Source organism: Thamnophis elegans, chromosome 6 (genome assembly GCF_009769535.1).
Source record: "Thamnophis elegans isolate rThaEle1 chromosome 6, rThaEle1.pri, whole genome shotgun sequence".
Taxonomy (NCBI): Eukaryota; Metazoa; Chordata; class Lepidosauria; order Squamata; family Colubridae; genus Thamnophis; species Thamnophis elegans.
In genome coordinates this window covers 46,092,594-46,114,242 of record NC_045546.1, presented here as the reverse complement: position 1 = coordinate 46,114,242, position 21,649 = coordinate 46,092,594, and the positions used below count along the sequence as shown (strand labels likewise).

Genomic DNA, 21,649 nt, shown 5'->3' with positions numbered 1-21,649 from the left:
CAGATTGTAGGAGTGCTATAATAGTAATATACATTGGTTTCAGCAAGCATGTAATAAAGTACCACACAATTTTCTGATTACAAAGCATTTTAAATCATAGCTGGTTGGCATGACAATAAAACTGGCTTGAATTACATTCTGAAAATGCCTACCAACAATTCCTTATCAATATGAAACATAGCAATTTAGGTGCCATAAAGTTCAGTCCTGGATAGGTATTTTTAATACTCATGGACATTAATTACTATAGTAATACAACTATTAATAACTTGGGAACATGATAGAAGGAAAAGTTAGCAAAACTGCAGATTTGATTAATGTTTTAGTAGAGATAGCAAAGTAGAATAAAAGTCAAAATATTGAAACTCCTCAATATTTGAGGCAGATAATCTCCTATTTATTGGATGGAGTTGTGGATATTTTTATCTGAACATAGAATGGTAGGCTATGTATCATTCCACCTTTGTGGAAGAAAAGAAAAATAAATGATTCCCACCCCACCCCAAATGAACGTATTCACAAACCTACTAATATCTGGACAAATTGACAACCTTAGCTAGATCCTTCATTAGTTGAAATTCACATAATTTTTTTAACAAAACAGTCAGTCTGAAAATTTCATCAGGTAAAAGTACTTTTGGTAATGTTTTATTGGTATCATTTCTCCAAATTTTGATACAATTTTTATTTAAAGTAAGGTAGAAAGTTCTTAAATTACCTGCTGAGAATCATTTGATTTAAATGCATCTTTAAGAATTTCAACAGCTCTTGATGGGTCAACGTATTTTCTTTTCGAGCCAACAAGAAGTGCAAAGAGGTATCTTAATTCGCGCATAAAAGGTAAATTTCTATGTTCCTGTATTTGAAATAGTTATAAATAATGAATTTTGCATTTTTATGAATCTGTAAAAAGTACAACTATAAATCAAATACTCCATCCTCTTAAAAAGGCTAAATGTTCTAATCACAATATTAACAAACTCCAATATGGTTATATTATTTTAGAGTAAACCATTATTTTTTTTCACCTCCCAAAAATCAACAAGTTTGACGAGTTGATGGAGTTGATTGTATAAACTATTATTGATTTACAAATTTGTTTACTCCCTACTCCATGGAGTTCATGCTCCATTAATTATATCTGGACTATCATTTTAATAGCTTGCATCTACTATGATCTGATTTTTTTTATCAGCAGTAATTTCATATTAAAAATCTCTGGAAAAAAATATAATTATATTATAAGCAAATTATTTCTCTTATTTGTGTTAATTCAAAATAGACACTTAGGCAGGTGCAGCTCATCAGCACCATAAGAATGCAAATGGTTAAGGTCAAATGGATATGGCAAGGGCTGGAGGCTGACAAAGATAGGTGGAAGTGGAGTGGAAGACATAGAGATGGAGCAAAGATATGCAGACCAGGGAAGTTGAAATAAAGGCAAGTGGGGCAGGTCAGGAGAAGCAGGAGCTCTTCGCTTAATGACTGCAACTGGGACTACTGGACTAAGTGGTGCTATCATGGAATGTTTCACCTAACAATTACTTCACTTAGTGACAGATATTCTGGTCTCAAATACAGTTATGTTATTAGCCTTTAAAGCACTGTAAAATTATTCTGTAAACTTGTAATAGCAGTTAGTAGTTAGACTTATATACCGCTTCATAGGGCTTTCAGCCCTCTCTAAGCGGTTTACAGAGTCAGCATATTGCCCCCAACAATCCGGGTCCTCATTTTACCCACCTCGGAAGGATGGAAGGCTGAGTCAACCCTGAGCCGGTGAGATTTGACCCACCGAACTGCCAAACTAGCAGTCAGCAGAAATGGCCTGCAGTACTGCACTCTAACCACTGCGCCACCCCGGCTCAGTGTAAGCTAGTATATATCATCTATTATCATCTATAACATCTTTGAAATATTTATGTATATACATATATACCTACACACATACCTATATACAATTGAAATATAATGAGACTACTTTTCTTGTCAATTCTACACAATAAATCTACTGATAAATTGCAACTGTCTACTTCCACAATTTGTTTGTTTCTGTGTTTATTGTTCACATTTCTGTCTCAAAGAGGGACTTCTGGGCAGTGTAAAATAAAAGACAGTGTATATAATTATACCTTTTGGTTTCGGGGGAGATCTTGAGCACTTGCTGGTAAATTGTAATTCAAGACTAGCCTTCGAAATTCCAACAGGTTAAATAATGACTGAAACAAAAAGGAAATAAAATTTAGCATTATGTCTTAGAATGTGTGTTAGGTATACTATAATTCACAAAAGAACTAAGAAACAAAGAACTGGTTCACAGGTTGTAATCCATATATGATACTTTTTATGTAAAAAAATGAAAAATGTAAACTAATAAAGAATGATTATGGCTCTAGCAATTCACTAATTGGTATATTGTGATTTGGAAGTAAGTTCCATTTTGGGGGGCATTTGGAGACATACTTACAAATAGATAACAATTTTGTATTTTATGTGAGCAAGATCTAATAAATTCAACTCTGATCATGCAAAAATGCACTAGAATGAGTGACAAGGATATTTTAAAAACTTTAAATATAGAATAACATTGCTGCTACTGTTCTAATGTAATGCTGACTGTGGCTTCCAACATATTATGCGCTAACTGGAGCCTACATGAAAGTTACAGCTTGTATTTCAGGAGGAAAAAAGCAAGCAACAAGAAAATATGAATTATCCATGGTTCTGTTTTTCCTGCTTTCTTTGGTAAGAAAAGAAATACATGAGTGGATTCAGGGGACCATGCAACAAACTCTATTATGCTAACTTATCTCTCTACCTATACATACAGAACCTGACATATCTATGCATATAGAAACCAAATAAACTGATATCCATATACATGAAAATAATTCATTTAATTATTTTATTCATATTCATAAAATAAGCATTTGCCTGTTAAAAAATCAAGAACATAACAAATTAGGAATCAATTTTTGTCACTGTAATATTTCAATAAGATTGTGTATACAATTGCTTACTAAACACTTTGCTAAGCACTTTTAACTGCCAATCAATGTATACCAAAAACATGTTATGGTACTTTCAAAAATATTTTTTAAAACATTTTCCTACATTAAACGTAAAAAAAAAGGAGTGAAAATGGGGGGAAAGTCAAGAAGCTGAGACTGAATATTATCTATTATCAAAAAAGTGGAGTCATTATTGTTGCTTGCATAATTACGAAGGATAAAAATCTAGTTAGAAATTGTACAAAGAGTAGAATTTAACTCAGATATTAATATAATCTTTGAAAAAAATCTTAAGGAGATATTTAAACAAGTACTGGTTACATATAAATATATAGCAAAATTAGATAATGATTCCTAAGTTGTAAGCTTTACTTATCTATAAAATTTACACATAATCACATGGAATTAAGTCATCTGTAAGAGTATACAGATTCACAGATTTGTGCTGCCACATCGTATAACAGAACTTTGAAAGTAACTTTGGTTATCTGGCATACATGAACATAGTGTTGAATAAAAATAAATCTTTGGCTCATATTACAATGAAAAACAAAGGACATGATTCATAAAAGCACATACCAATGCAACTAATATTCCATGAAGCCACATATACTAAAGGAAATCTGCATCTGTAGAAAATGTTTGTTTTGATTTTAATTTTAGTACTTTTCCACATCGCAAGTCACTGACTAATAAAGGTAATGTTACATATTGATGACCCCGAATCAGATTTCAAGAGACCCCTGATGAAAACATGAAATATTGTCACACAGTTGATGCAACCTAAGGAGCCTATCAATCCTGTGGTTAAATAAATACTGTAGTAGGTAATGTCCAAATTTATCACATATGAAGTAAATTAAGAAAGTTAGCTGAAACATTAGCCCACTAAGCTAGGCAAATAAAAAGGAAGAAGCAAACCTATAGATATTTATTTTCATTACCACAAAATTAAAATATTAATATACTTTTTCAAGTATTAATTTTTACCATATGTGCTGGACAGTAGCTGCTATAACATTTCTATGAGGTATAAGTGAAATATTAGTTCTTAGTATATTTTAAATCTTCAATTTCTGCTTGTTGTTTGGTTAGTAACAAGGTTATTAAGTGATTTTGGCTTCCCTATTGACTTTGCTTATAAGAAGACTACAAAAGGTTATTACATGGCGCTGGGACACTGCAACCATCATAAATGAGTCAGTTGCCAAGCATATGAATTTTGATTATGTGATCACAGGAATGCTGCAATGGTCTTAAGTTTGAACAACAGTCATAAATCACTTTTTAGTACTGTTGAACAGTCACTAAATGAATTATTGTAAGTTGAGGACTACCAGTAGTTGTAATTATGTAAGTTATGTTGCTTATTTTACAATGAATTACATATTATATATGTATTACATATTAAGCCTTTTTTTAAAAAACCTTACAATTATAACCCATAATATTACTCTAAAATAGGTATATTTCTTAGAATTTCATTTGATTGATAGTATTCAAGTAGTCAAGAGCTCAAAAATAGGAGATATCAAAGTTATTATTTCCAGTGATCTTTGTTCACTCTCAAACACCAAAAGCTTTGATACATGTCCAAAACAACTGGCTATGTCATCAGAGTTGTTTAGTTTAGCATGGCAATGGTGCATATAAATTCTAAATGTATTATCCAATAATTGCATCTTGCTAATTAGAATATATTGACTCATTATCAAATAATTTTGATTTAATAACACAGTATTTCAGGGTCCTTAAAAAATAAAAAGGTACCGTATTTTTCGGAGTATAAGACACACCTTTTCCCTCAAAAAAGAGGCTGAAAATCTGGGTGCTTCTTATACACCAAATAGATTTTTTGCCTCCCGAAGCTCCCCCCCCCTTCACCAAAATGGCTGTGCATACCCTTATGGAGACCTTTCAAAGAGCTCCCTGGGGGCTGGAGAGGGCAGAAATGAGCCAAAATCAGGCCGTTTTTGCCGCCCCCCCCCCCCCCCAGCAGCACTCTATAAGCCTCCATAAGGCTATGCATGCATTTTTTTTGACAAAAAATGGGCCCATTTTTTGTGAAAAAGGGGGCCATTTTTTGCTCCTTTTTTGCTCTCCCCACCCCCCCAGGAGCACTCTGCAAGCCCCCCCCCGGTCTATCCTTGTTTTAAAAAAAATACAAACCAGGCCCGTTTTCGCGAAAAACGGGCCGGTTTTTGGGAGGTTTTGCAGAGTGTAAAAACTTTTTTTTTCCTTTGGAAAGCTCCTTAACTGATTGATGAGAATTACATTGATCAAGTGCTATGCCAGGAGAAACACTTACCTATCTACTGTATTTCTCTCTCTCTATCCCTCTACTTACTTACCTACCTACACACACACTCTCTCTCCCTACTTATTTACTGTATTTATCTATCTGTCTGTCTGTCTGTCTGTGTGTTGTATTTGTGCTATATAGTATAAATATAATATATATATTTCTATTTGTCTCTCTCTATCCCTCTTCCTCTACCTACCTACCTACCTACACACTCTCTCTCTTACCTTCCTACTGTATTTTTCTCTCTTTCTATACCCCTCTATCTACCTACCTAATTTTTTTAACTTTGCTTCTTCAAAACCTTGGTGCGTCTTATACTCCGAAAAATACGGTATACAGAAAACAACTTCCTGGAGACTTTTTATATTAATTTATCCAAATCATTAAGTTCACTGTGCCTTTCAAGCAACTGTCTTTTTATTATAATAAATCCAACAGCTTAATAAAATTAATACAGAATTACCTGTATAACAGCACTGAACCAGCATGTATTACCAACATTTTTTAATCCTACTGGACAAATATCTTGACGTTTTCTATCGTATGGATTTGGAGAATCACTCCAGACTTCTGGATGTGTTCTTTTCAGACTTGCTTTGTTTTCTGCTATGCTGGCTTCTAAAACTCTTAGAAAATAATGAAATAATTAAAAGAAATAGTCTAGCAATTTGGATATACATTTTCACAAATCTTCTTATGCCTTTTAATAACATTTATTAGTCATAAAGTTACTATCAGACTCCTGATTTTTTCTTACACTACATAATCTAAATTATAGATTATCTTAAATAATAGGTTATTTAATAATTGCCATATTAGACCATTGTGAGTTATATTAAGCAAGATTTTTAGTACATAAATGTAAATAAAAGATTCCAAAATTAAATTTGGTGTTTTGAAATATGATAATGTGTCATTTTACCTACAGTCAAGCCATGGTTAAGAGTACTGTACTCTATAAACCATAGCAAAGCATCGTTGAACAGCTCACTTTAGAAAGAGGCAAAGCCACACCTAATTCTCAGAACAGCAGTTTTAGGAGGTGTGGTCATACTGCAGCAAAAGCAATTTCAAAACAAGTATTATGGCACAAATACTTGTTATAACCACAATGTGTTCTATTATATAACTATTATCATTTATGTATCTTTGAATAACTTGTGCAATAAATAAATGAACAAATTTTCCATGGAAAACAACATTTCAGATCACATTTATGCTGATATATTGAAATTCAAGTGTTCACAAACTGTTAAGTATCATTATATATACAAATCAGTGGGAAATCATTCAGAATAGTAAATTACCCTTTTATAATATAAACTTTCCCCTAATAATTTCTATTTCACTGTACTAATGCATAAAATTACAAAAAGTGTACAAAAAGTGTTGATCTAAGACTGTATTTTTCTGAAGAACTCTGAAGAATTGTTGTTTGGAAAAGCAATTTTTCTCGCTATCTCTCTGGACCATATCCTTCTAGGTGGAAGGTACAGCAATTTCTGAAAGTAATTTTTCCAAACCAGATACAGTACAACATGTACTAGATATATGGTTTTAGGGCAGTGGGTCTCAATCTTCCTAATGCCGCCACCCTTTAATACAGTTCCTCATGTTGTGGTGACCCCCAACCATAAAATTATTTTATGTTTTCTGTATTTTTTCAAAAATAGGTGTTTTTCTGATGGTCTTAGCGACCCCTGTGAAAAGGTCGTTCAACCCCCAAGGGGTCCCGACCCACAGGTTGAGAAACCACTGTTCTAGGGGAAACAAGATTATTTTGATTAAGAATGTTTGCTGGTTACCTAATACCAGTCCCAGTTTAGAGGATTTATTTCTGGAAACTGCCAATCAATCCCAGAATTGGACAGTTCAGGGGAACTAAGTCATATTCTAGATGGAAAAGGAATTATTTTAGATTTCAGTAGGACAATTCATTCCGAGATTGACATATTTTGCATATTCCTAAGGAAGAGTAAGTGCAATTTTGCCATATGACCTGCTGTAATTTTTTTAAAATAAGCTAGCAGAATCATGCACGGATATCTTGGCCTATGTTCTTCACACTACAAAAAAAAAAAAAAACCCTCATATATCTACAAAATAAACTCTCCAAATATTTTTCCCTTTCATTTCTCTTGAATATTATTGTATTGTTGTGAGCCACAATATGGATTGTTTAGATTTGATTTGGGGAAGACCTAAGGCCATGAACTGTGATATGTAAACCATGATTACAGATTTGTCCAATATGAATCTAAACATTATGATTTATTGACAAAGCAGGCTTAGTGCAGCATGTGATGTCATACAATACAATACCACATTATAATAAGTGTAGAAGGATTTTGGAAGACAAATCAATAACAAGAATAGAATAACTAGTGGCTTTAATGCCAGTACAGCTGGCATTAAACTTTACTTTTATGGGAGGTGGGAGTGGGAGGCACCGTCTTAAGGTGGTTCTCCTCCTACCTCTCGGACAGGTCGCAGTCGGTGTTGGTTGGAGGACAGAGATCGACCCCTAGGCCCCTCAAATATGGGGTGCCACAGGGTTCGGTCCTGTCCCCCCTCCTATTTAACATCTACATGAAGCTGCTGGGTGAGATCATCCGGCGGCACGGGATTAAATATCATCAATATGCGGACGATACTCAATTGTATCTGTCCGCCCCGTGCCAACTCAGCGAAGCAGTGGAAGTGATGTGCCAGTGCCTGGAGGCTGTCAGGGTCTGGATGGAAGCGAACAAGCTTGCACTCAATCCAGACAAGACCGAGTGGCTATTGATGCTGCCTCCCAAGGTTAGTCCAGACATTCCATCTCTTAGCCTGGGGGGTGAAATTATACACCCCTCAGAGAGGGCCCGCAATTTGGGTGTCTTCCTGGACCCACAGCTGACGTTAGAGCACCATCTGTCGGCTGTGACCAGGGGGGCTTTCACCCAGGTTCGCCTGGTGCACCAGTTGCGGCCCTACCTGGACTGGGAGGCACTTCGAATAGTCACTCATGCCCTCGTCACTTCAAGACTGGATTACTGTAATGCACTCTACATGGGGCTGCCCCTGAAGAGTGTTCGAAGACTACAGTTGGTCCAGAACGCAGCCACGTGAGCGATATGGAGTGTATCCAAATACACCCATATTACACCTATCCTCCGTGAGCTGCACTGGCTTCCTATTGGTCTCCGGATGCGCTTCAAGGTGCTAGTCATTACTTTTAAAGCCCTTCATGGTTTAGGACCTGGCTACCTGAGAGACCACCTCCTGCCACTTACCTCCCAACGACCAACAAGATCGCACAGGTTGGGCCCCCTCCGGGTGCCGTCAGCTGGACAATGCCGGCTGGCGACTCCCCGGGGAAGGGCCTTCTCTGTTGCTGCGCCGGCCCTGTGGAACGATCTACCTGCAGAGATCCGGACCCTTACCACTCTCCCAGCCTTCCGTAAAGCCGTCAAGACCTGGCTGTTCCGGCAGGTCTGGGGCTGTTGATTGATATCCAGCCCCGCTTAGATGGAATGGGTGACATGAATTTTAATACTGTATTTTTATTTTTTTTTTATCTCTATTTTTTAAAACTAAATGTTTCTTGTCTGTTGTGAGCCGCCCAGAGTCCCTATGGGAGTGGGCGGCATACAAATTCTAATAAACTTGAAACTTACTTCAAAAAATATTAAAGAATAACTTTTAGAATTTTCAGAACTTAGAGAAGAATGTAATAAAATAAATTTTAAAAAGACCAAAAAGCAGATAAATATATGCCTGTGTAGAAAAAAATAAACATACAGTATATTTTTTTTAAAAAAGAAAAGAAATTCTCCTTATGTAAATTATTTACTTACCTACTAATGGCCTGTTCCTCGTCTGTTATCCCAGTCTCCCTGAATGTCCTGTTCGATTCCTCTAAACTGAGGGCAATAGCTCTCTGTAGATCATCTTTGTCATCTCCTGTGAGATCAATTACATCTGGAAGGCAAATTTTTGTTCCTCAACATTAAAAATGCATAGAATGAAAAGTCAACTATATTAGCAATGATCAACAACTAGCTTAGATTTATCTCCACTGGATTTTAATTTTATTCACTCAACATTTTACTTATTCCAAGCACTATAGTATCATTCATTTGCATAACTTGAGTTATTAATTACATTTGAACAATCAACTAAAATTTCATTAGCTATTGTACTTTCTATTACTTTATCTCTTTATTGGCATAAATTTGCTGACTCATGAAAACTCTCATCTGCATTAAGCCATAGATCTTTGTCATTTGAAACTAAAATAATGTAACTTTAAATCAATAAATAAACAGCAATAATAATTCTAGCTAGGATGTCTATAATAAAGCAATGTGAAAAGAAGGAAGACTACAAGAAGAACAAGGAGACTGCATAAAAAAAACTATGAACAGAATGTTTCAGCCCACCATGTCATCAAATAAATTTTCATTAAGCAGTTTCATCATGGCTATTATACTGGTCTAGTATGTTTAACATGTTTATCATGAAGAATTTTAAAGTTCTAAACAGCATCATATTGGCCAAAGAAATTGGATGCTCTCAAAAATCTGGGAAACTGTAAGAAAAACGGGATCTCAAATATATCCAGAAATAGAGATAAAGCTCTTTTCTTACAATTAGAGATAGCTGGATAGCTAGATAGCTAGACAGACATACAGAGAGACAATCAGCTTTAGCTTTGCCATCACAAAGTTATGCTTGTCAAACCTAAGAATTTCTTTTTTTAAAAAAAGTCATTATTAGACAATATCTATTATCAAATATGAAATCTGGAGATATAAAAAGTTCATTAATATACAGTAGAAACTGAGATTGTGGCAGGTTTTTCTAGTTTTTTTTAGTTGCGTAGTTATATGGTGAGAAAAAAGCACTTACTTGTATCTGCTTGGCTTCCTACACTTATATATCTGTCATTACCAGGAAGTGCTGTTTGATAGTATGTTGTTTCTTCTTGCTGAGGAATCTTGGCATTCTTTGCAGTTAGGAGGGCTACTGCTAATTCTAGGTTCCCATTGCTATCCTTTAAATTCATAACAATGAATTATCAGAATGCCATTTTATGATCAGCTTGTAACATCAAGTCCAGATACATTTAAATTTTACATATTGCCATGAATATAGTTTTATTATTAGAAACCTAATCAATTTAAAAATAACATATTAATTAATAATGTGAAATATGATAAGCAACTTTAAAACAGAATGCAATAAAAGATGAACTTTAATCCGAATCCACTGATTTAACATAGTCGTATTCTGCAGTGGCAAATGAAATTGTTTAATAGTTGAATTAGATGAATTAGATGCTGCCCATTGTATACAAGTTTCCTAAATAAAACATTTGCAAGGAGTTTTGAAATCAGTTTTGTAACTTCTGTTTTCAACATGAATTTGAATAAATGATCAGTTAAGCAGGTAGAAAAATCATAATTACAAACCACCAATATATCTATATTTAAACCCAAATGTATAAAGTATAAGGTTAAGCTGCTTAATTAGGAATGGGGAAATCCTGTTTCTAGTCCATGCTCAGCTCTGGATATTCAATACACAGGTCTGCAAAAAAAAATTTTTCGAGAGCAGTTTTGCTTATTCCATGTAATCTTTATGGTTTTTGGTGCGTTGAATCCAAAAATGACCTCCATTTTGTCATAGGACATCACGTTTCCTGACAATTTAGGTAACTATGTTAAATAAAGCAATACCTCAAAATAAATGGAAATGGACGTATAAAATTAAGGTTTTATTACAATATTTTCCTGAACATCCTTTTCTGAACTGAAATGAGTTCACCTACAAACACTAAACTCGATTCTTCTTCCTTGTGAGGCTCCTCTTGGTGCATTTATGCTTGTGAGTAGCATCTGGAATGTTTCTCTGAAGCATCCAACAGTAGTCTGCCATCATTGTAATGCTCCATTTTCCCTGGTATCTCCTTTCCATCTCTTTAATGTCTTGGTGGAATCGTTCACCTTGTTCCTCACTCACAGCTCCCAAATTTTCAGGAAAGTAGTCAAGGTGGGATTGGAGAAAATGCACTTTCAAACTCATCAGGCAACCTAAAGGTTGAAATGCTTTCAGCATTCTTCCGACGATCTTTTTGTAGTGAGGATCTTTGTTATTGCCTAAAAATCTCTGTACGACGTTTTTAAATGCAATCCACCCTTCTTTTTGAGGATCTGTCATGGTATTTACAAACTCTTGATCAACTATAAGCCTTCTAATGTCTGGTCCGACCAACACATCTTCCTTCAATTTTGCCTCCGACAGGCATGGAAACTTGGTGACCAAGTATTTGAAGCATTCTCCATCTCTTGGAAGTGATTTTACAAATTGCTTCATCAATCCCAAATTTATGTGGAGAGGTGGTAGAAAAACTTTATGGGAAGGTACCAAAGTTTCTCGGAGGACATTTTTTTCATCGACTGTTAGCACCCTCGGCTGCCAACTCTTCTTGGTCCAGTGATTTTGTCGGTCTCGACTATCCCATAGACACAGAAAACAAGGATATTTGGTGTACCTAGCTTGTTGCCCGAACAGCATGCACAAGACCTTCAAGTCCCCAAACACTTGCCAACCATGGCCTTCATATTTAAGTTTACGAAGAACCAATTCCAAGTTCTCGTAGGTTTCCTTCAAGTGTACGGAATGACCTACAAGTATGGAAGCATAAAAACCATTGTGGAGTAAAACTGCTTTGAAACTTCTTTTTGAAGTCTCCAATCATATTGGATTTTAAATTGACCCATCAGACCTTTGACATCGATGCAATAAACCAACTCGTCTTCCTAGGCAAAGTAAGGAACGAACTCCTTTTCACGATGTCTGAACCATGAAGATGACACTCCTGGCAACAATAAATTCCTGCTTTTTCAGCCTTGATCCGAATAACTCAGCGGCATCTTGGGAAGATTCAAGTCTCTTACCAAATCATTCATCTCCTCCTGAGGAAAACAATTTTGGTCTTGTATCATCTTCAAAGTCAGAACTTGATTCGTCATCTGGTTCAGGTATGACTTCACCTTCATCGGAGCTAGGTATATCTTCCAAGGTAGCAGGGGGCTTGAGTACTGATATATCTGTGCCATGGGGGATGGGACGAATTGCTGAGTGAAGATTGGGGTATGAAATGGAATGCTTCCATTTGGAATTAAACCCTTTCACATCGCATGAACAAAATTAACAGTCATCACTATGGTTCTTTTGCTCTCGACATACCATAGGAATCCCATAACGGAAATATTTTTTCTTACCCTTGAACCAGTTTCGGAGGTCCTCAACACACCGTTTGCACACTTTATGAGGCACCCAAACTTTATCTTGATCTCCAATTTTTAGTCCAAAGTATGCAAAGTATACTTTTTTCACAAAGTCTGTAATATTCTGCTGTTGCTTCAACACTGTATATTCACCACAGATGAAACATAAACTGTCTGGCAAATTAATACACTTTCGCGGAGCCATAACATAACGGTTGAAGAATGACGAGCTAACATGAATTGCGATGAAAAAGTGTGAACAGCCTAGAACCAAGAACCTGATGATGATTCGTGCATAAGTGTGGCATGCTGGAGAGAGCAGCTCTGTGTATGTACACGAGATGTCATAGTGCTGGCCACGCCCCCTGCACTGACCGGAGATGCTGCTATCTGCCCTGTGTCTCCCTCCCACTGGATTCTTCAGAAAAGATTAACCCATTCTACCATTAGAAGCACAGACTTAAAACTTGCAAGCTTATGTATATATTGCTGACCATCAGATTTACAATGCTATATTTTTTTTTTACATAACTCGGACAAACCCTTTAAGGTTTTTTTGGCATTTTATATCTTAAATGCACTTATGTGAATTAATTAATAGTAATTTGGACTTTAAATTTGGCTAAAAACCCATAATATAAAAAAATACTAAAAATTAATTGTTTTTGATAAATTTGAAGACAATTATGCATGTTGTGGCAAATCATGACATCTAGGAGTTTTTTCAATATTTTATTTGTTTTCAGCACACCAAAATACATGGAAATTAGATGAAAATAATCAAACAGCTTTTTAGTCGCAGACCTGTGTAATGATTCTGGACCAGTCACAATTTCCCCAGTTCACCTACAGTTTCAGCCTATTTGCAGGCCATTCAAATCAACCTTACAATCTTGTATTGAGTTGTATTGAATTAAGCTCTGTTACTTAAAACATACTTCAAAAATTTCAATTTAGAGATCTAAATTTAGTTATCTTTCAAAATCACTGTACCTTCAAGGCTTGCTGCAGTACTTGGGTGTCATTGATACCTGTGATTTCTCTCAGCTGATTCAGAAATATCTGCTGGTGCTGAAGAATTAAAGAGCTGATCAGCATAGAAAACAAATTAAAGTAAACAAATAAACAAAAAAGCTAGTTAGTGGAAAACACAAGATTCCCCTGCCCCCCGCTTTAAAGAAATGTGTCTAACAGTATCAATGTGTACAATTTCAAAATGGAGCATAGGAAACTTAAGTTTAGAGCAGCTGCTACAAATTCCATTAACTCTAGACAACATACCCATGATAAATTACAACAAAACAAACTAGTATGATTGTTGCTATAGATATATGAACTTTCACATCAAATATATATATTTGTAAGGGTATGGCTAGCTGATGAGAGTAAGGGTATGGCTAGCTGATGAGAGCTAAATAGCTTGAAATAGATCTATACTAGTCTCCCTTTATTTATTTATCAGCACAAATAAACACACACACACACACACACACACACACACACATACACACACACACACATATATATATATATATATATATATAATACAAATTTGAAGTTTTAAAATTGCCTTTTCAAATTTCTAAATCATCAGCAAGCTAAAAATAAATTGAAATTGCCAAGGAGCCATAAAGTATCACAAAACAACTTGAGAAAAAGACTAGTTCCAAGAAATATTTTGTTTTGTTTTGGTTTAAAATTTATAAGCCTTTTTTTTTTTTCAAAATACAACTTTTGTTAGGGTAGCATACACCTATATTTAAATTTCTATCTGCATTAAACTGTTAAATAGAATAAACAAACAAAAAGAGTTTCTGTTGTATGAAATAAAGTATGGCAAATAACACTAATTGGGATTTTTTGGGGGGGAGGGGGGAATGAAGAGGAACTAATTTTGTTGATTGCCTCTATAAAGAATTCCAAATGGGTTTCAAAAGCATCTTGCAAGAAAAGTAAAGGGAAATTACACTATTGCCTTCTTTGAATGATTTAAGACTCATATTTTATAGATTCTGGTTGAAGTATAAATCTAATGATGACCGCACCCTCACCAGCAGTCACAGTTTGGGCACTTGACAATTGGCTCATCTCTACAGCCATTTGTAGCATCCCACATGACTGCATTTTTTTACTTTCTTCATGAAGTTGCTAAATATAATTGTAAAAAATGCCAATTAAATGCCAATTAAAATAATTCACTTAATGACTGAGATATTTGCTTAACTGTCAGATATTTTTTGTCATCTGCTCTGTTTATCTAACTGTATAAGCTACACACTCTGCATTGTTCACAATTATTAATTATTTAGTTATTTCCAATATATATATATATATATATATATATATATATATATATATATATATATATATATATATATATATATATATATATATATATATTAGATAGAAAGTGATGCACTATTTATCATATACTGCAGCTTCTCATTTTCTTGACTTAAAACTTTATGAACTGATTTAAAAACCCATCTTGTTATGGCTAATTCTTTTTTACATTAGCTCAACATTGATTTATAAACATGAAATATTAAGCATAGCCACATGAATAGTTTAAATAGAGAGTAACCATGTAAAATGTCAACCCAGCATAAAGGTACCATAGAGTTTCGTTTTCCAGACTCCCTCAAGACTTTGCTAACATTGTAACTGTGTGCTGCCTGTGTAATATGAAACATCAAACAAACTTTCCCACATAGGTTGCCAAAAGAGAATCAGTGGATACTAACATTATTCATTCATTCTAAACTGCATGAAACAAGTTCAAAACAAAGATAGAAACACAACACTGTCTCCATTGTCATAATCATAAGTGACCCATCTAGCCCCTAGTTAACAGCTATGTTTGAATATCACTTGCTGAAAATCACTTGCAGAGAGAAAAAGAAGTATTGCCTTCATACACCTATTTTTACTTTCCCCTATACAACTATAAGAAACTGGATACCTGAGAAAATCCATGTGAGGGGCAACAAAGAACACTTGGACCAATCAGTGCGAGTCCAAGCTTTTTGGAGCTTGTGAACTTTTTGGACAATACATGAGTGTAGGATGGACTACAAAAACTAGGAGAGCCAAAACATTCTATTTAAACGTTTATAATATATATCTAAACTACCCTCTAAGGAGAGATTTTCTGCTATGTTAGAATCCACAAAAAGCCAAAAAAAAAAAAAAAAAGACTCAAGTCATGATGTCTGAGATCCTAATGATGAACATGTATTTGCTAAACTGTACAAACTATTTCAAAATTTGAAATAGAAGAACAGTGTAGGATAAAGTGAGCTAAAAATTGACAGATTGACAGACAGACATTCATTTTCTCAATGGGAAAATATGCGATTAAGAGTGGACATATAAAAAAACCCCTTAAAATTGCGTTCAAATCTATAGTTTGACATAGAAGAGATTAAAGATCAATGTTAAATTGAAGCTGGGATTTTCCTTTTATTATTAGTGGATAAATGATTAGGGTGGAAAACCATGGGAGATTATTTCAATATATGATTATTGTTGTGAGATTTCTACAGGCAGAGATGAAAAGATTAAACACTACCTAACACAGAGGAATGGTTAGCGAAGTTGACAGATTTTGCTGAAATTGACAACAACTTCTTTTATTATAGAAATAATTTGTTGGTGAGTGGAAGCCTCTTATTAACTTTTTCATACAAAACACAAATATGAACATGATTTATGATTTTGATAATTATACAGGTTGCACTGTTGAAAGAAAAATCTAACTTTGCAGAGACACATTAAAATATATTTGTACTTATAACTTCGGCCTGATGTCAATCAGAAATTAAATGTAATAAGTCTATGCCATGAATGCAATACAATTGCATTGCTTTTATTTTGAAGGCAACTCTTTTTTTAAATATACATTTGTGTTTGCATCCTTGCCAATTCAACTGCATAGCCCAATTGGTTTGGTCCTTCACAACAGCCCCAGTTTCTCTTGTGATTCTTTGAGAAAATTAATTGTTCACCCTGACTTATAGTATTTCTGTTGAAAAATCCTTGTTTTTTGTATATATAATCCTCAATTTATCACCATCTGTATAATACTGATTCAAAGTTATAATGGCCTCAGAAAAAATGGCAGTCAAAATTATGACAGCCCCATCACATGATTACAATTTGGGCACTTAGCAATAGGCTTGCATATATGAAGGTTGAAGGGTTTTCTGGTTATATGTTTGTGATTTGCAGTGTACCAGCCGGCTTCCAACTGACGAAGTCAATTGGGAAAGCTAGATTCACTTAACAACCAAATGATTGATTTATGACCATATGATATGTTTAATGACCATGGTGATTCGCTTCATGACTGTGCTAAAAATGGTTGTAAAACCTGGTTACGGGATAATTTGCTTAACTATATTTTGCTTAGTGATGAAAATTCTGATCCCACTGTGATTGTAAGTCAAGGACTACTCATATGACATTTGTATCTAGGAATGACTGTATCCTACCGATTTTCTGGAGCGAGGGGAGGCAGCTCCAGTGGATGGTATTGACATGCCCATTTGGCCACGAGATTGGGATGAAGCTGAAGACACCCCTCTGTGCTTCACCCTTTCTTCTCCACTTCATCTCAGTCCGGCTAAAGACGATTCATATTTTTAACTTCTGCAATTTCTATCTCTACTGTAACCTCCTTGCCTCTGCAGCCACCGTAGCTAGCTCTCTGCTCTAGCCTGTAAGTAGCTCTACTTGGTTTTCCTTTCTAACCATCAGGGAGTGTTACTTTGTATCTTTGGGATCAGAGAGAGCACTGAGGTCCTGGCAGCCATTTCCGGCTTTGCCAAGCACGTGGTGCCAATCCCTAGGGTTTTTTATGCGATCGGGAGGCTAGAAGCTAGGGATTCCCAGCCCAGAGCCCCCCCCCCCCCATCGCCCCAATCTAATGGAAATGGCTTCGGCAGCTGGATTCGAGCTATGGAAAGCATGGAGCGCTGGGAAGCATGCAAAGGTTTTTTTTAACTGTGAGAGCGCCGCAGAGCAGAGGAGAGCGCACGAAGCGACCCGGGCCGAGGCAAACCTCAGCGGCAACCCTCACACACACCATTCTCGGTGCTGAAGCAGGGACTGCCCAGAAGGGGAGAAAGCAGCATTCATTCAGTTTGTTTTCTCCTTAATTATTGCAGCAGAAGAGAGGGAGAGCCAGGAGGCTGCGCAAGGAGGGTGAGTTGTTTTTTTCTTTATTTCCCTTAATCCCCCACGTGGCCAAGCTGGCAGAGGAGGCGGGGGGTCTCCTTCTCACCCATGCTCCTCTGGGGAGGGACCTTCAACCAGCTGCTTCTGCCAAGGCCCTTAAGTCTGCAAACCCCCGCCCCTCTCATGCCACCCAGAGGGACGAACTGAGGAGGCACAAGGCTCTCTCAAAGACCTTTTCCAGGGCTGAAAAACTGAGGTAGGCTTAGTGCCTCTTCTCGCCCGTTCCAGATCCCCATTGGGGGGTGAGTTCCAGCCTGGACTCCCTCCAGATTCCCCACAAAGATTTTGGGGGGAAAGGTTTCTTTTCCTGGAAGACCAGGATTTGGACTTGGAAGATTCCTGTGCCCACCTGTATCCTAGGGAGGATCAGGCCCTGCCCAAATCGAGTCTAGCTCCCCAAGCTGGGGTAGCTCAGGAACCAGAGAATTCTGGCTGGGATTCTCTGGATGTAGATGATCTGCCAAGTGGGTTGCAAAATCTCATCGAAAGAGCCATTGGCTCAGGAATTGCGCATGGATTGCAGCAGCAGACTGATTGGTCCTTAGCACCAGATCAAGGTGGGAATCCTAGGGCCAGCTCATCCCAGGCTCGGCCTCAATCCAATTCTGTGAGCTGCCCCACCTCTCCTTCCTTCATTAGTAAAGGTTCAGTAGCAGGGGACAGACCCCAGAGAGATCCTGACCTGTCTGAGGAGAAAGATGACAAGCTGGAAACTCTGGCATTTACTGAACAACTCCCCCCAAATTTATTCCGATCTCTTCTATGCAAAGCATGTGCTACTACAGGGGTAGAAGAGGAGGGGAGATAGATGGAGCTAGGGAGGGGGCCAAGGAAGGCTCCTCGGACGGGCCTACAGCAAAAAAGCCCCGGGGCCCAGTCTTTTCTGAACCCAAGGTGGTGAAGGAGGAGATTCCTGCCCCTCACCTCTTCCTGGAAGTCATCAAGAAGCAATGGAAAAAGCCCACTGCCTTCCCAAACCCTGGCAGTAATGACAGACGTTTTTATAACATTGATCCAGATTTTTCCCAAGCATTACAGTTACCAGCCGTGGACTCACCTGTGGTGGTCCTGGCATCGCCTGCATCCCTGGTGGCCAAGGACGTCACAGACAACCTTAAGGCAGATGACAGGAAGGCGGAGATGACCCTGAGGAAAACATGGCCTGGGCCATCAAGACAGCAGCATCGGCTTCATTCTTCAATCGCACGCGATCCTGTGGATGGAGAAGATCCAGGAACGCATTCCTCCAGAGGATATGCGACTGCATCAGGATGTGAACAAGTTAGTGGCAGTGGCACAGTTTTCGGCTGATGCCACACTAAACATGATGAAGTTTGCTTCCAGGGCTATGGCGTCATCTGTGAACTCCCGTCGCCTCCTCCGGCTCAGGGGGCGCAGGCGGACAGCAAGTCCAAATGGCAGCTGGCATCGGCTGACTACTTGGGGGGGGGCTCCCTCTTCGGGGCAGCCTTGGAACCGCTCCGTGGAGGACAAAAACAAGAAAAAAGTCTTACCCATCTCGGCGAAGAAGGCGGAACAAAGGTCAACCCTGTTTTACCGCAAGCCCTCGTACTGCCCCTGGAACAGGAGGCTCAGCAGAGCAGGTATTCTTTTCCCAGGTCAGAGAGGACATCTGACCACAACTTCAGTAGGGACAGATCCCACTTCCAGCCTCAGAGTAAGTGGCCCTTTCGAGGGGAGGTGGGCGCCCCTACCGCCGGGGCAAATAGGCCGAACCTAACCCCACCCATTGGCGGTCGCCTGGCTCTCTTCTCCGAGGCCTGGGCGAGAATTTCCTCTGACGCCTGGGTAATTAGCACTATCTCGCACGGGCTTTGGCTAGAGTTCCTCTCCATCCACCCCAACCACTTTCACACATTTCCCCGGCGCAAAATCTAGACAAACACAGGCAGATGCGTCAGGCCACTAAGCATCTGCTTGACATCGCTGCGATAGAACCAGTCCTCTCGGACCAGTAGAGGTTCTACTCAAATCTGTTCCTTGTGCCAAAAGCTTCGGGGGGTTGGAGAGCTATTCTTGACTTGAAGCTCTTGAACCAACATCTTGGGTACCGCAAGTTCAAGATGGCCTTGCTTAAATCCATTCTAGCAGGCATACGGGAGGGGGATTACATGACTTTTATAGATCTCATGGAGGCTTATCTCCATATTCCCATCCTTCCATGCCACAAGCAGTACCTGTGGTTCTCCTATCTGGGCCACCACTTCCAATACAGGGCGCTTCCCTTTGGGTTATCCTCTGCACGTAGGTCATTTACCAAGGTACTGGCAGTGGTGGGAGTCTACCTAAGGGGCTTTCCCATTAGGCTACATTGTTACCTGGATGACATCCTAGTCCAGGGGGCATCCCCGGGTCAGACAAGGGCGGACCTCTGGCAGGTCGTGGACACCCTTCAGGGGCTGGGGTTTTCCGTCAACTTCAAAAAGAGTTCCCTCACTCCATCAACTAGAATTCTCCATTTAGGGGCGGTCATAGACTTCCATGCAGGAAAGGTTTTTCTCTCCCTGGACCGCAAGGCCAGTTTGGTTAAGATGATTAAGCAGGTCCGTAGGGACCGTTATGTTCCCATAGCCCTTCTATCCAGCTTGTTGGGGGAACTCATATCCTGCATCGAGGTAGTACCGTGGGCATGGTTGCATGCCAGGACTCTGCAGTGGCGACTGCTATCGTTCCAGAGAACCAACACCAGCAGCTCACCGGCCAAGGCCACCTCTCAGGTATGGATTTTCCTCAAGTGGTGGCTGTCCCCAGCCTTGCTCAAGGGGTATGAGTTCAGGGACCAGGAGCCTCATTCTCACCACGGATGCCAGCCTCTGGTGTCCCAGTTGGCGCAGGGCCGGTGGTTCTGGCAGGAGCTCCGACACAACATCAACTGGCTGGAGGTCCGGGCGATCCAGCTGGTGCTTCGATATTTCTGGACTGCTGTTGAGGGTCATCACGTTCTGGTACTCACCGACAATGTGGCGGCCAAGGCCCAGATCAATCGGCAGGGCAGTACACATTCCAGGGCACTGCACACCAAAGCGATATCACTGGGCAGATAGGCAGAGACATCTGAGGTCATCCGGGTGGAGCACATCACGGGGATCGACAACCATCCGGCCGACTGACTCAGTTGAGAGACGATGGACAATGGAGAGTGGATCCTGTCTCAGGAGCTGTTCCAGAGAATCTGCCGGAACTTCAGATGGCCAGTAGTGGACCTCTTTGCCACTCCGGCAAACACCCAGATTCCACGGGTCTTCTCTCGGTTCCCAGCTCGGGGAACAAAAGGAGCCGACGCCCTTCGCGCAAGGTGGCCAAAGGGACTTCTGTATGCTTTTCCTCCCCTCCCCCTCCTTCCCAGGGTAGTTCAGAAGCTAGTCAGGGAGCAGGCATAGCTGATCCTGGTGGCTCCTCACTGGGCGAAGAGACCCTGGTTTGCGGACCTCAAGATCCTGTCAGCACAGCCTCAATGGCGGATACCGGAAGGGGAAATAGAGCAGCACCAAGGGAAGCTGATGCACCCAGAACTACACTGGCTGCAACTAGCCTTGTGGAGATTGAACGGGAGCGCCTAAAGGGAGCTCAATTTTCTCTGCAGGTGATTAGAACCATAGAGGCCTCTCACAGAAATGCCATTTCGAGGATCTATGACTCTACATGGGTGGCTTTCGTTTCCTAGTGCCAGGCAAAATGGATTGAGCCCACCAGGGCCTCGGTACCGCAGGTCCTGGAATTCATCCAGGATAGCCTAGATAAGGGTCTCAGGCGGGGGACTGTGCGCAGGCAGCTAGCCGCCATTGCCACGATCCTCC

General features: G+C 38.8%; 1 protein-coding gene across 1 annotated transcript in view; it reads right to left on the bottom strand.

The window, feature by feature from the left end:
* USP25 (ubiquitin specific peptidase 25) overlaps nucleotides 1-21,649 on the bottom strand; it is a 66,236-nt gene that overhangs the window by 35,704 nt on the left and 8,883 nt on the right. The window contains 6 exon segments of the mRNA XM_032219347.1: nucleotides 719-856; nucleotides 2,133-2,219; nucleotides 5,780-5,942; nucleotides 9,156-9,279; nucleotides 10,210-10,354; nucleotides 13,587-13,664. Of these exon segments, the coding sequence (XP_032075238.1) occupies nucleotides 719-856; nucleotides 2,133-2,219; nucleotides 5,780-5,942; nucleotides 9,156-9,279; nucleotides 10,210-10,354; nucleotides 13,587-13,664 (735 nt within the window).